Source organism: Nuphar pumila, chromosome 16, assembly GCF_984573655.1.
Source record: "Nuphar pumila chromosome 16, dmNupPumi1.hap1.1, whole genome shotgun sequence".
In the NCBI taxonomy this organism is placed as follows: domain Eukaryota; kingdom Viridiplantae; phylum Streptophyta; class Magnoliopsida; order Nymphaeales; family Nymphaeaceae; genus Nuphar; species Nuphar pumila.
The window spans coordinates 20,822,757-20,838,939 of record NC_143264.1 but is presented as its reverse complement, the minus strand read 5'-3'; the positions used below and the strand labels follow the sequence as shown (position 1 = coordinate 20,838,939).

Genomic DNA, 16,183 nt, shown 5'->3' with positions numbered 1-16,183 from the left:
TGCTTGACCAGCTTATCACAGAAACAACAAGGTGAAAACATACTTGCATTGTTATCTTTGTAATTCAAGAACTAATGGAGTTACTGCTAATCACACTAGCATGTACATGCACACAACCCCGCAAGCATAAAATATGCATGCAGCTAGGGATGTAAAAGGTTTGGGTTCAGATAGGATGTGGCCAATACCAGATTTGACTAATCGGATGTTGGCTAAAAGGATTTGAATTCAGATTCAGATTCGGATGGTGAAAATCTCATAACATATTTGGTTTTTTACATGTAATCGGATTTGGATATCCATGAAATCTAGATATTTGTCAGATTCGGTAGCAAAAAATCAAAACCATATCCGCATCATATTATAATCGGATATCGTTCTTGGCTTACCAAATCCTATTAAACAAGGTTGGATTCGGTCAGAAATCAGGTAAAATCTGATCCATTGACATGCCTACATGCAGCCATGCACATTGCAATGATTCACTATAAAAGTTCAAATGTCCATCTGAAATATTTCTGAAATGGGAAGTTGTATCAGATATTTGTCAGAGATATCATCGGCAGCAATGGATAGCAAAAGTAGTAGAGCACGTTCATCTCTCTATTTGATAAACAAAATAACTCCACAAAGAGGGCCAAACTACAAAGCTAAGAAACTTACCTTGTAAAATTTGCTCTTTGAGATAATCTCCCCCATGATTTCTTTTTTTGTTTTCTGCTTCTGCAGAGACAGAATATCTATTTAGAGGCTCATAATTCACATGATTTCTCCTTTACATACAAAAAGAAATTCACTAACAGAATAAGTTGGCAATCTCGCTAGAAGAAAATTATAAACAAATAGGAAAGCAAAGCAGAGTAAAAGAAGAAAATAACAGAAATTAACATAGAAACAATGGAGAAGAGGCAAAGTAAGATTTTGTCGGCCTTGTTGGCTGAGTGCCCATTTTTTGGGTTCCAAAACTGCGCGAAGTCGCTAATTAATTTGGAATGGAATAACTTTTCAGTTCTCAGATAAGATTAGAATAGCAACAGCTAGACAAAATTGTAACTGCACAAGCAAATGAACGGATCAAGCTTCAACATGCATGCCTCTGCATTGACTCAAACACTTTATTCACCTTCTGTGTGAAACGTCACATCCAACCAAGCATTAGCAGCATCATATAAGATTCTTGGCAAAAAATGGAAGCAGCATCATATAAGATTCTTGGCAAAAAATGGAAGCACGTTGTACACTCATTAACAAGTTTTTTTGCATGTCAGAGTTATGAACATTATGATGGTGGAATGTGATGAAAGCATGTATTCTGTAATAAAACAAGTCCGAAAAAAACAATATGCTCATAAGAGAAATATCCTCCGAATAAGATCACTCACAAAGCCACTAACGGCACAATCACAAGCTATGTCACAGGGACTCGGCCAACCGGGTGCCGCACCCTCGTCGTCGCTACGCGACGCGGGTCCGCGTGCGGGTGCAGCACCCGGTGAGGTCAACCGGACCCCGGGTGACATCAACGCACCCAGGGTCATTTGTGTCCAATTTTGGACAAAAAAAGGCCCAATGAAAAGGGCTGAGGGGAGGAGGATTAGGGCACCCGAGTTTTCCTCCTGCCCGAGTATTCCTCCTGAAGCCGACGCCGACGCCGACTCCTTCCGACCCCTCCTCCTCAGGTACTCGCTCTCTCTCACTCTCACTCGCTCTCTTCTCTTTGTCTCTCTCTCTCTCTCACTCGCTCTCTCTCTCACTCTCACTCGCTCTCCCGCACCCGGGAGATATATATACATTTTTTTTTGCCACACCCCCGCACCCAAGTTTTTTGAAAGTGCCGCACCCCCGCACCTGCACCCATGTGACATAGATCACAAGCCACCAAGGGCACAAGAGCACACACTCACTATAAAAAGTAAAGAGATTTTATTTAATTTTTAAATGCATAAAATATGCATAAGATACAAAGGGGTTTCACCCCATATATTTACACACAGTCCACAAAATGCTAGCTGCCCTACAAATACAAAAACAAATTAAAAATAAAGATGAAAATAAATACAAAAAGAAATAACTATCCTAATACAAAATCTAAACATATGTTACAAAAGAAATACATATATATAGATATATGAGTGTGTGTGTGTGTGCAACAATGTGATGTGAGTATACCTAAAGAAGAAAGTGTACAAGAAGTGAACCTAAAAGTGTCACGAAAGTGAAACTACATTTACATAAATCAGTAAAAGTACCCCAAAGCTAACATAAGGGTCTGGAAAACTATCTTTCTCAAAAGCATTTTCTAGGATGTCAATCTATGCAACTTGATTGAGTTCTCCATCTATGAGGTAAGTTTCTGTTCATCAGCAATATCCTTATCCATTTTCATGAAATCAGCATCCACGTGTCAGCAGGCAGCCTCTCATTTTATCCTAGAAATTTATGGGATATTTTAACACATTTGAAAAAAAGGGATTCATTTTCACGCGAATATCACATGACACAGAATCCCATGAATCACTTTCAATGATTACTTTTACAACAGCGAAAATGGGCTTGATCCACTTTCTCAGGTTTGTTATGCACATGGATAAGTAATTCATATGTTATGAACTTATGAAAACAGGTACCCCAGCATTGGTAATGAATTCAATCATAACTATTATTCTTGTATCCCAGCTTCTGTGATGCAGTTCCATTCAGGCCTGGTTTTATAAGCAAATGCACTCTGGGGTCTATTATGAAAGCTCAATATTCATATAAAAAAAGCAGCTTAGAGGTCTTGAATATCTTTCCCAGGTAAATCGAGTGATAACACCTTGTGAGATTTGAACCTGAGACCCAAGGCCAACATAGTGAGATCTACCAATCCAAAATCCAATTTCCATTAACTTGTGCTAGTTAACCAGATACCACCTTGAGTCAATAGGATGAGTCTTCAAATTTAGGTTTGAACATTACACCATATTAAGCATAAGACGAGCATCTAATGACACATTAACCAACTGTTATAATTTCAAAAATCAGGAACCTATCATATAAGAAATTGAGTTGTACTTTTCACCATGTGATTCTAGTTACAATCTTGAGGAACCTTTCCTTAACCCTACTCTTTTAATTGTGAACTATTACCAGCATAGTCACAAATATCTCCGAGATATTGAATATCTTGCAAAAAAAATGCGATATAAACATTAACCACATTAACCGAAATTTTAACGCTTTTCTCACAAGATATTTAATATCTTGTTGAAACTGAATATCTCGCAATTTTTCACTAGATCTTAAAGAAACATCAAGAATACTGCCATCATTTTGATGGCTTGAATTCTTTTTTTAATATAATACAACAGCATTTAATGCAAAGCAATGAATGCTGCATGGCAGACAGCATTAATTGCTGCCTGCCCTCTCGAGAAACCATGCTAGTCTGTGTGATGGGAAGAAGGCCCTCACCTCATTTTTATAGTTGTGGTGAGGCACTACCTCCACTCTTCTCTTCGATATAGGACTATTTTAAGTTCTTCGTAAAACAATAGGGATTATTATGCAGTTCAATGGCCGTTAAAATTTTTCATGATTTGTACAGTTGCAGTTCAAGTTCTTGCCTCAGCTCAAAACCATTCTATCTCGATATATATATATATATATATATATATATATATATATATATATTGCCAACATTTTTCCAAGAAAAAACTCATGTTTTGAAAATATCCCAAGATATTCCTTTGCTGAGAATATCCTGAGAACGAGATTTGTGACTATAATTACCAGTGCAGGTTGTTTTGGAGGTCGGATTGTAGTTCTTCTCAATTTTGGGTAAGGTCGTCAGAGAGGAGATTGATGGTTAATTTACTATATAGTACTGTATCCTGGGAAAGAAGGAACCCTAAAATGTTGCTATGTACTCATTTAAAAATGTGATTGTATCTTCTTTTCCAGTAACGAAGCATCACTTAATATGGGAGGGAAACAGGGTTGTGAACATAAACCTTTTATCATGGAAATGAAATGACAATTAGATGCAGCCATATATGATAAATAAAACCACTAAATCGTTGTGGAGACAATGAATATCCATGAATAGTCACAAATATACAGGCAAACCCATTACATTGTGAGTCTGACAGATCTAGCAGTTCAACTATGTTGATTTCATGCATATCCTCTAACACCAACAAAACAAACAAACAACTACTAGTTTGAATATATCAGTTCCTTGCACATCAGAGAAAGATCAATGGATATCTGAAAAAGTGACAATGCTAAGAGGTTGGCATACATAAGATATCTCACATTTTCATCATTTGGCACTGATCCATCATTATGCAGAGCATCGCCATCCTGCCCAACAACCTGGCTGCCAGCAAGCAATATGTTTCCTGCATAGAGGGAAACCTCATAAGGGGCATCAAGAACATGTCAAATGTTCAAAATTGACCTCAGTGTAATGATGGAATATAAACATGAAATTCATATTACAAAGTCCATCAGTATGATATTGTATATTGCTGTGCGCCGAGACACACACACACAGATTTGGTTACATACTCTCATTTGTATCTTCATCTTCATCTAGAGAAAGATCATCCTCAAAATCATCCAATTTTGTAAGTGAACCAGCAGTTTCAATCATATAATCCTCATCCTCGGCATCAGATAAAATGTATTTGCTTTTCCTTTTCATTTGGATCTATGAAGAAAAACAAAATCCAATGAATAACAGAAACACACAGATAAAGTTATGCAAGATACAGGTACACACATGTACCACCCAGAAGGAGGCTTTCTCCAAGAAGTTGGCACCAGTCAGCTGGCTGTTGCGCTGGGTGAGCATGTGCAGGGAGAGAAGCCCCCCCCCTTCCCACACACACACACATGTCGGCTAGCTGTTGCTCTGGAGGAGCGTGTGTCAGGGAGAGAAGCCTCCACGCACACGCATGTGCATGCATGCATGGATGCATACAATGCACATGCATACCAGCACGCATGCATACACACAAACACAAGCATGCACGTATACACATGCTCCCCCCCCCCCACACACACAAGCATGTAAATACACAGACAGCAATACATTCATCAAAAATATTAATAGCAGCTAGCGTCCAACAAAGTATAATGCATGATTTATGCGGATATCAAATATCTTGAAAGCCACATTACATGCAAAGCAGTTCAAGGAGAACAGAGAGGAAATCAGTTGAACGCATAGTGTATGAACTATGGAGCAGCTCAAGAGTTGCTAATTAAGTCCTATCTAAATGAAAGATGAGGAAAAAAGGATAATAGGCAGAGAGCAAATTTGTATGAATATAAAAGACAAAGAGAATAAATCCATGTAAATCTGATAAATATAAGAATTCAAAAAATCATGACTTTATTTCTTCTTCACTCCATAGCTACAGCTATTTCATTCCATGTGTAATGAATACTATGTCACATAGACAAGCCTGGGAGGTCGCCGTACCCGTGTCGACACGGAGGCGGGTATCGGGCGCAGTGCGGATATGCCGCGGGTCGGGTCCCGCACTGCGCCGGGTTGGGTCTGCGTTAAAACATTGATTTGATCAAGGTCAAAGGGAAGGGACCATTTTGGTCCTGCCCCACTCGATAAAACCACCCCCTCCCTCTTTTTCTCTGCTCTCTCAATGCCCTAGACCCACTCCCTCTCTCTGATCTCGCTCTCGATTCACCTCTCTCTCTCTCCCTCAACTCTCTACTTCTCTCTCTATTTGCCTCTCATCTCTCTCCCTCTCTCGATGTCCCTCTGTCTCCCTCTTGATTCCCCATCTTGTTTTCCCCTTTCTCTCTCTATCTCGTCTCCCCCCTCTTTGTCTCCCTCTCTCTCGTCTTCCTCATCTTGTTTCCCCCTTAATATTCTATTGTGGCTTCTCCTTTTCTCTTTCTATCTCGTCTTCCCCCTTTCTCTCTATCTCCCTCTCGCTCTCTCACGCGACACTCCAGCAACATCCGGCGAGCCTCCGACACTCCAGCGACCTTCGGCAATAGAGGGAGCTCACCTCGCGACATTCCAGGGACCTCCGGCGGACGGCGAAGAGGTAGGAGCATCTCTCACGATTGATATAGGGTGTTTTCAGTTTTGTTTAGGGTACTTTTCAGTTTATATTTTCATACATTTAGTTTAGTTGGTTGTTAAATGTTAAATGTTAAATGTTAAATTAATTTATGTTGCTGTTTTGTTGGAAAATGGATTTTTATTTTTTGAATATATATATATATATATATAAATATATATATATATATATATATATATTGCAATGTCCCCGTACCCACATTTTTTTGGAATTGTCGTGCCGTACATGTACCTGCACTTGTACCCATGTGACATAGAATGAATATGTAAATGCATTATTGCAAGCAAGAGCAGTATGCCTGTAAGTCTCAATTGGTCTTAGGACACGTGTGCAAAGATAAAGCCAGCCTTTTCTTGGACCAGTTCCCATAATAAACAGATTCCTTGTTAGAAACTAAAATAAAGCCCCCTCGACTAAGATACTAAGAATGGAAAAGTGCAACTGAGAAACACCAGGTTTAATTTTACCACAGCACCGAAACAAAACACACTTGGAGTGCAGAATTTTAATTGCCAATTTGAGTTCCACATGACCAACTACATTGGGTACATTGAAGGCAAAAAAGAGTTGCAATTTTCATTCAGCAAAGAGATTCACAATACTAGAAGCTGACCTAGCATCTTCTCAGTTTAGTTCTCAAGCAAGGATCTGCATCACACAAGACATATTCTGGAAACAACGCATACTAGGAGTGCACAATCTTTTATTGTAAATTGAATCTTACCGTGCCCAAACAGGAGAATTGCAATTTCAATGGGCAAAGAGATTCACAACCATAGTTTCCAGACTAGAAGCTGAGCCAGCATCCTTTCAGTTTAGCTCTCAAGCAAGGATTTGCACCACACAAGACATATTTTAGAAGAGCTATACCAAACCATGGGAACCTCAACCTTTGATCTGGGAATCTTAGTTCAAATTCAATTAAATTGATATATACAGGTTGCCAGAAATAAAGAAGGAATTGAAAAGCTTGCAATTGGGATAACTAATTTACAGTTGAATATCATATGGATTTCCTGTGGAGTGTGGACCCCTTAATCACCTCTTGTTGGGCATTCTACCATGTCTTTGAACCATGCTGGCTGGCACCACCCTGACAGTTTCCACCCAATCCATTGACAAAGTGGTGCAGGTCAAAGGAATGTTGTTGTAGAGGAGTCCAAAATAATCTCAATTACGGGAATTAAGGGTATTTATGTAAATAAACATATTAAACAGGTGTCGACTGGCAATGATAAGGCCAGATATATTAGAGAAAGAAATGCTTTTAAGATGGCATTCACTTGACCAGTTTCAAGCATCACAACTGCCAGAAAATGCTGGCGTATATAGTGCTGCCCATACAATTGAGTATATAGAATCCCCCCCCCTCCCCAACCCCAAAAAAAAATACATGTAATAGGTACTCACATATAAACATCATATATACACATATGTGTATGTATCTATATAATATATATATAGTTATATACATAATAGATGCAAGTTATATCCACTCAATCTGACCCTATAGATGTGTTCAGCATGGTTCGTTTGTTATATATATTTATATACATAATAGATGCAAGTTATATCCACTCAATCTGACCCTATAGATGTGTTCAGAATGGTTTGTTTGTTAGACATCGTACACTGTAGGAGCTTGATTTCTGAAGTCCTTGAAAATCCTGCTTACACATTGCAAACACATGATGTGAAACATGTTTACTATTAAATAAACCATGTAGATCACAGCTGTAGGATTTGATCTGATAAAAAATATAAAAAAAAAATGGTTTTTGCTATTAGATTGCACATACAATCAACTGTAACGAATATATACCCTAATCTGACCCATGGAATTATCTACATTCTCTGTTTAATGGGGATCAGCATTTGTTTTTAACAGAATATATAATGCTTACATATCATAATAAATAAATTATGAATCCTTAGATCTATGCTTACAAAGATGGCAAAAATATTTTTGTGGAAATTTAAGCCGCTGAACACAAACACATGCACATGTAAACAAACATCCAAATGGCCAATACACCTTGGAAATTGCAAAAACATGCATTTTGTTTAAATAAATTATTTATCACACTAATTAAAGCAGTAGAGATATGCGGTTCTGGGACAGGAGGTAATAGGTCCTTTGGTAGTATGAGGAACATCTTTTCAAGCCTAATTGGTCCAAAGACTCCAAATTAATGAGATATACAATACTTCCATTTCATGATATGTAAATTATCAACCCCAAAGGATAGCAAATATGTTTTGAAAATTTTCATGCCTTTGAACTATGTTAAAAAGGCTTCTTTCAGTACTGTCACAAGATGTAAAATTTTCAATATCATAACATGAACCACTTTTGATTTCTTGGAGTCTCTTTTCCTGCTTGGCAACAACTGATAATAACAAAGTTAATTATGTTGTTTTTAACTTACTGATTTAGCTATTTCTCTTTATCGATATCCCCTACTCTGTTGCCCAAGTCACATTTTCCTAGCGAGACAAACTCATAACTCAGCTATGAAACAAGGCTAGTTCTTTAAGTTATTCAAGAATCAGAGAGTTGTCTCTAAAACTTCAAAGATCTATTTCTAAAACTGCAAACTGTCAAAACACTCTGAAAACAGAAACAGATTTGGGAGGCATAACATCATATGAATATGAAAATAACCATAAATAAACAAGGACAAACTCAACAAACCTGTCGCTCCCGCTGGAAACGTAAGATGGATTTGTCCATCTCTTCGAGAGTGCCATCTTTCTCCCCTATTCGGTTATCCAAGAACTTAGATGACTTAGCACTTTGTTGATATTCAGTCAACAGAGTATCTTTCCGCTGTAAAAATGAGCTCCTTGTTAGCTTATGAGACCACAAAAATTTGCAAACTTCTAGATGAAAAAAATATACTTTGCAAATTTATAATGCCATGAAATAAACAATTTCAAAATATAGCCTACAGAGTAAATTTTTGCCAACCAGTAATGAAAAATGCAAGAAGTTAGATAAGGTACCAACCAAAAATAATGTATTAGGTGTCATAAACAATAACTCTAAGACCAGAAACTAGCTAGGACGGGAACACCAAAAGAAAGAACCAACTTTCCCCCATTCCTAGAGGAAATAAGCTCCCAGAGATCTGACAATCCAGCAATACCAAATAACGCTTCTCTTAATTTGTGGATGCAAGTTACATACACCACTACTGCCAGTGAATACCTCCCAGAACTCTCAATGTTCTTAACCCAACCTTTCCATGTCCCAAGGGTTTTGTCCCATCTTAGTGGTCAAAAGCAGTAGGCATGCACCCCAAGCATTGGCCCCCAGGCACTAGAAATACAGCATGCCGAGACCCATATAATCACAACTCTAAAAAAGAAATATAAAAATATGAAACCTGAAAACCTAAACTACATTAAAAGCAATTAAATATAATTACTATCTTCAAGATATATATCATAGTCACATATATCAGCGATATTTTCAAAATAAAGCAATATTATTGCTGTAAATGCAGCAAACAAGAATATAGGTAAAATATCATGATATTTTGAAAATATAGCTAATTGGATAAAATTGTGATATTATCACGAGAATATCACGATATTGTCAATTAGTTTTACTGTTTTTATTTATTTTTTACATTCCAAATATGTTTTTCTTCTTTTTTATATTTTGTAGTTATTTCTTTTATTATTTATGTATTTTTTGTTTATACATGATATTTTTCTTAAGCCCTGAGATTTATCACCAAACACATAATATCGCGAGAAATAGCCTCACCAAGATATAGCCGATATAGATAGATAAATAGATATGGATCACTCCTTAACGTAGATGTGCATACGGTATCAATGAGTTCAATCTCACCTCCCCACACATTGTCAAGTAGGTCAAACTATATGGATGGGTTATCATTATTTATTAGTATAGATCATGTTTTTATCTGACAATTTTGATGTGAAAGGTCTTGTTGCTTATAATTAGATTTTGATGCCATGTGAACCTTTAATTTTTTTTTCTTTTTTTTTAAATACATATAGACATTCAACTTTACTAATTCAAGTATGTTTAAAGTAAATGAACAATGATACATAAATCCATATGCTCAGATTTACTTAAAAATGCATGAGTAATGAGATATTACTCATTGATACTAATTTTGTGGTGTACACATCTCAATAGTTATGTACCTTCACACACACACACACATATATATGGTGGTTCTGTACCAAGATAGCATACGGTGGTACACTCTTGTTTACATTGATTTAGCCATCAAATGATAAATCTAATCATACAGCTGTGTTTAGCATGAATTATTTACTATATTAAAAGGTTTTATCATGTTTAATACACCATAAGATTCCATTTTTGAGATGGTGAAAATCATCGGCTCACAATTCATGAAAATAAGGGTGGTTTAAACATGATATAAAACATCGTATTTGAGTCAACTTTAATACATGAAAATAATAAATAGAATATACTAAACATGATCCAATGGTTAGATTTTTCTTTTGGAGCACAGATCTATGTAAATCAAGTGTACCACCACAGTACCACCATAGAAGCACCCTATATATATAGGGTAATATTTGATTATTGATACCCTTGTGGGTAAGGAATCTCATAGTGAAAAAATATAATATTTTTATTTTTTCAGTTTTTTTGCACATCTAACCCTCCAGATATGATCCTTTAGTAGAAACAGACCTTGAGAGTTAGATCATGTTTTTCTGACATATGTCAGATTTTACGAGGGTTGAAAAGTAAACAGGCTACAATATACCAAATTTTCAAACCTCAAACAAGCATATTTTTACGTCAAAAGACTATGATCCAAGGGTTGACTCATACTATTTTGACGAGGAAGTGGGAGCGGGAAACGATTCGGGAAGCAGAAGCGAGAAGCGAGAAGTGAGACACTTTTAAAATTTTAGGAAGTGGGAAGCACGGGACGACTTAGAAGCGAACCGAGAATCATCTCGGAAGCGAGAAGAAAAGTGAACTAGAAGCGACGTAGGAAACGAACCGAAAGCGAAAAGGAAACGAAGAGGGAAGCGACCTAGGATTAGAGTGGGAAGCAAATAGGAATCGAGTTTTCTTGATATTGGGCAAAAAAATGTTAAAGGCTCCAAGCCCCGAAAAAAAAGAAAACGCACTTCCTGATATTGAAAAGCGAGTGGGAAGCGAGCTTTCCAATAATGGGAAGCATTTTTCTCCATAAATGAGAAGTGTACTTCTCATTTAAAAGGGTCGCTTCCCCGCGCATTTCGGAAGCGAATGCATTTCGGGGAAGTGCGCTTCCCCGAGTCTTATAGCGTTTTCGGTGACCTTGTGCTAAACACATCTATGATGTCAGATTTGGTTAAAACAACCTTCTCCTATGGGTTCCAACTAGGGGTTCCTTACCTACGAGGGTAGTAAATGTTATCACTATATATACATATATATAGGGAATATATTGGCTACACTCTAGAGTACAGTACTCAATAGCTGAATCTAATAGGTGTAAGTTTACTTGGAAAATTTGAGCCCTCAAATCCATGTAGTCAAAATCGATGACTACGTGCCTAGTCTCCCTAGGCACCAAGTCAGCACCCAGCCCGGGGCAGGTAGGCGTTGTGGACATAAAATGTTCCAATTATTCCTCCTATACCCCGCCTAGTCTGACTAGGCACTGACTAGTCCTGTATAGGCACAAACTTGTCTCCTTTTTAACCATGTACATATGTAGATGTATTATATGTATGTTGTTTTATGCATACATATATAATATGCTATTTTTTTTAGATATATGTATATATAGTTTTTAAAGACATGCATGTATGTATGTATAAATTTATCAAGTCTTATTATTATTGTAAATCTTGTATTTTCTTAACCTTTTTTTGTCCTTACTGGAACGACTAGTCCCACCTAGGCCCCAACTAAGCTTAGGGTTGTCAATGGATCAGGTTTGTCCAGAGTACTCGATCCGAACCTGAATTCCCGAGTATGGGCAAGAAAAGCGCCGACCCGAATAATATTTGGGTCGACATGAACCCGACCCAAGCAATATGCGGGCCAGTCTTTGGGTTATGATTTTTGTCGGGTACTCGACCTGACCCGGCTTTTTTGCCAGGTACCCAACACAGCCCAAGTATTTTATATGTATTTCAATAAAAATAAATCTCTGAAAATATCTGGTCCGGGTTTGGGATTCCAGTTTCTTGACCCGGAAAAACCCAAATCCGAACCGAAACCCGGTCATTAATTATATGGGAGGGTCTGGGTCAACCCTGACCAGGCCCTGGCCTGACCCATTGACAGCCCTAATTAGGCTTTTTAAACATCTATTGCTAAGGCACCGACCAGCGCTTTTGACTACATAAACTCGAACGCATTCAGTGTGGTCCATTTAGTAGGAAATGTGCTTCAAACTGGGCGGTTTCCACGTAAAATGTGATTTTATTAATATAAAATTTTTGAGGCATTACAAACCACTGAATTTTGTAGCCCTTAGAAAATATGCGTATACATCATAATATGTTTTTGACTAAGCAAACAATATAGATCATATTCATAGCCTACGTTACTTGGATACTGAGATGGGTTTCAATGTCGAACACAAGTATGAAGTGTCGGGCACGGCGGGCTTTGGAACTAGATACATGGACACAGCTATACATACATTACATACATATATATAGGGACACTAGAATATGAGAACTACAGCGTGAATCGAGATTTCATTGTTTTTCGTTCTTTTCACTTAAATCTAACCAGATATATATAATCTACATGCTTAGTTCATCTGCTTATGATGCATAAGCAGAATTTTTTAAGGCTTGAAAATCAATGGCTAAAATTTTCATAAATATTCAAGCATCTAAAAATTGAATTTTTCGTCAAAAATACACGATCCAACAGTTGATCCCTTGAAAATTCACCATGTTGAACACATCTGCACAGTCAGATTTGCAAAAAGGAAAAAATCAGAAATACTTAGTTCACACGGTAGTTTTCATATTCTAGTGGCCATTATATATATATATATATATATATATAGAGAGAGAGGGGGGGGAGAGACAGAGAGAAAAGTAATAAAGTAAAAAACAAGAGAACTATTTCAAAAATTAAAAAATGAGACATCCTCGATTCTTTCTTCCCTCTATGTTGCACCACATAATTCATCAAAATTGTGAAAAAGGAGAGTTAGTTCTTAAACGGGACTTAGTGAGGCTTGATTGTGCCATAATGAGATAGTCTTTTATCAACTAGCTTGACTCCTTCATCAAGAGAGAGAGAGAGAAAGTGGTGATATCACTATCGTATCGTACGATATAATACGGTGTATCATAGTCTAACTAGCCCATGCAATACGATATATCCCCTTGAATCAAAAAATGCAGTGTATCAGACCATATCTCATCGTATTGTACGAAACATTTCTATCATAAGATATGGTTATGTTTTCACACTTTTTGTTGAAATTTTCAGGTAATTTATTTTTTATTCTTTTCCATTTTTAGTGACAACATTTTGCATAAATAAGGCTTTTGTAGAGTTCTATTCACTTATTTCATAAGCTATAGGAACAAAAAAGTAGAAATTTCTTCTTAATTTATTGTGATTAGTGAAGACAAGAAAGAAGAAAAGTATTATTATAGAAGAGCACACATTATTCAACTTTTGTGCTTATTGTAATTAGTGAAACTGATTAGTGAAAGACATTACGAAACTTCTTTGTTTTAATGCTTACTACTTATGAAATGACATTACTTTCTTTTTTTTATTTTTTAACGCTTAATTTCAGACTCTTTTGATATATGTAATGGATACATTGTTATAACATCATAAGTATGGCTTTTATGATAGTTGTTGCATATTTATTCATGCTCAATTTATGTCATAATTATTTACTTAATATTGTATTCTGACTACTTAAATGTGTTTTATTTTGCTTTGTGGTCATATTTTTTATTTTTAGTTATTTTAAATTTTATTTATTTATGAATTATGTGATTGTTATAGTTTGTTTACTCAAAACTTTTTCTTTGGACCTCATAGATGCATTCAAGGTGCCGCACACGCACCCGCATCTATGGGAAGAACCTAATGAAATCACTCACATTTACACACACACCTACAACACATAGACTCGGCTAAGCACCCCTTGCACCTGTACCCGCCGCACCCACACCTATGTGACATAGGTGTGTGTGTGTGTTATTTCATTAGGTTCTTCCAACCTAGGTACTCACCTAGGCACTGATAGGTACTAGGCCAGTGCCAAGGTTGCCTAGGTGCCTATGTGAGCACCTATGCACGCTTGAACTATTCCATCTACAACTATGTCACACGGGCACTTCACTTAGCATGTGTATATCATGTCAACGCGACACTTAGACACTTCATGGACACGACATGACACTTCATGGACATAGTCAAATGAGTTTCACACAGTCAACATTGTGTCATTAACTTTATCTATTTTTTTATGATCTTATTCACTTATTTCGTATTCACTTGAGTTCTTTTTTCTTCTAATTTCAAAAATAGTTTACATATTTGATGTTTTTAATTATCTGATTTAGAACTGTTGTTTTATACGCACACCCACACATATACATACATCTATGTGTGTGCACGGTGTCTCCGTGTCCTAATTTTTTAAAATTATCATAGCATACCATGCGTATCCACATCGTGCCTCACTCCTGCACCCGTAAACATGTATCATAAATCTACAATAAGCCTTACAACCACAGGGATCCATCCAATCACCATTTCCGAAAAAAATTGAAATAACAAGTATTGACAAGTCCTCTCAGCAATCCCCCATCCACCTCAATTGCTTCACCCACCCAGCCAAGGATTTTAGACAACTGCAACCAGTGTAACTGCTCCTAACCAGATGTTCTTTGTTAAACCAAAACAAAAATTGAGAACCATTCATCTATTTCTTGGAAACCACAACCAGAAATTCTCAAAACCAGCATCATGGAATTTAACCTTCCTTTAAAAACTTCACTATCTAATTAGCAAATTATCCAAATGAATGGGTATATTTGCCACATGTTCAACTGGCATCTCTGAGCCTTCTAATTCACCAATGGGTTTCTTTTTCAGCAAAATGCTTCCCTACTTATCAACTCTCCAACCAACAAAGTGAACATATCGTAAACCCATATGAATTCAAAATCTATTTCCGTCAAAGTCAGCAACCTTTCCAGTTTCCATCTAAACCAGCTACTCTGTTCTTTTTTTTTCTGAAGAATACTCTTATTCATTTTCAATTCATCCAGTCTAAACCAGATATATGTCTCACAAAAATAGAAAATTTTGCGTTTTTATTTTGGTTTAGACTGATATATTGCATAAATTCCATCTCCAAAGAAAATATCGTTCCCTGATTTTCAACCTAAACCTTGGCTCAATTTCCCTAAACCCCGCATGTTCATCGCAATTTGTTGTAAAAACCAAGATTTTTTTTCTTACGGACTAGTATTATACCGATGCATTTTTCAGCATTTTTTTGCGCATAAATATCGACAAAAATTCCACTCAAATCTTTCCGCCAAAGTAAAATTAAGCCGATCGTGGAACAAAACAGAGAAAAGACCAGACGAAAACGAACGAGTATGATCAGAAGGAAGAACTTTCTCGCCTTTTTTATGGCCTTGGATCGAGCGGAGCCGATGCGAATCTCCTCTCCCTTCTTCTTCTTCCCGAGAATATCGAACTTCCGACGAGTCCAGATGCTCTCGAAGGGGTTGGGCTTCGCGGCCTCCGCCTTCATCGCTACCGAGTGAGGTCCGAGCTGCAATTTCTTGCTGGAGCTCTTCTTCTTCTTCCTCTTCGCGTCATCCTTCTGGTTAGCGCTCTTCGCCATCACGAGAGAGAGAGAGAGAGAGAGAGGGTTTAAGGAAGAAGCTAGGGTTTTTGTTTCATCTTCTCCGAGACGGAGAACCCCAAAAGCTAAAGGGTTTAAGAAGAGGTTGGATTTTCGGGTCGGTTCACAGGTGGTGTGAGTGTAAACAGATCGGGTTTGGTCCAACGCTCGATCCGTATCCAATGCTTTGTTTTTGGGATACGAATCTTTAAA

At 37.1% G+C, this 16,183-nt stretch overlaps 1 protein-coding gene across 2 annotated transcripts in view; it reads right to left on the bottom strand.

The window, feature by feature from the left end:
• LOC149813069 (nucleolar-like protein) overlaps positions 1-16,047 on the bottom strand; it is a 28,865-nt gene extending 12,818 nt beyond the window's left edge. Inside the window, exons 1-5 of one of the 2 annotated variants that reach the window (XM_089992412.1) lie at positions 15,746-16,047; positions 8,794-8,928; positions 4,552-4,693; positions 4,297-4,382; positions 664-723 (exon numbers count right to left, since the gene is read on the bottom strand). In XM_089992412.1, coding sequence (XP_089848538.1) covers positions 664-723; positions 4,297-4,382; positions 4,552-4,693; positions 8,794-8,928; positions 15,746-15,970 — 648 coding nt within the window. In that variant the 5' untranslated portion in view covers positions 15,971-16,047. The remainder of the gene's footprint in view (positions 1-663; positions 724-4,296; positions 4,383-4,551; positions 4,694-8,793; positions 8,929-15,745) is intronic. The other variant, XM_089992411.1, reaches the window with a different exon arrangement.
• Positions 16,048-16,183: the final 136 nt, after the last annotated feature.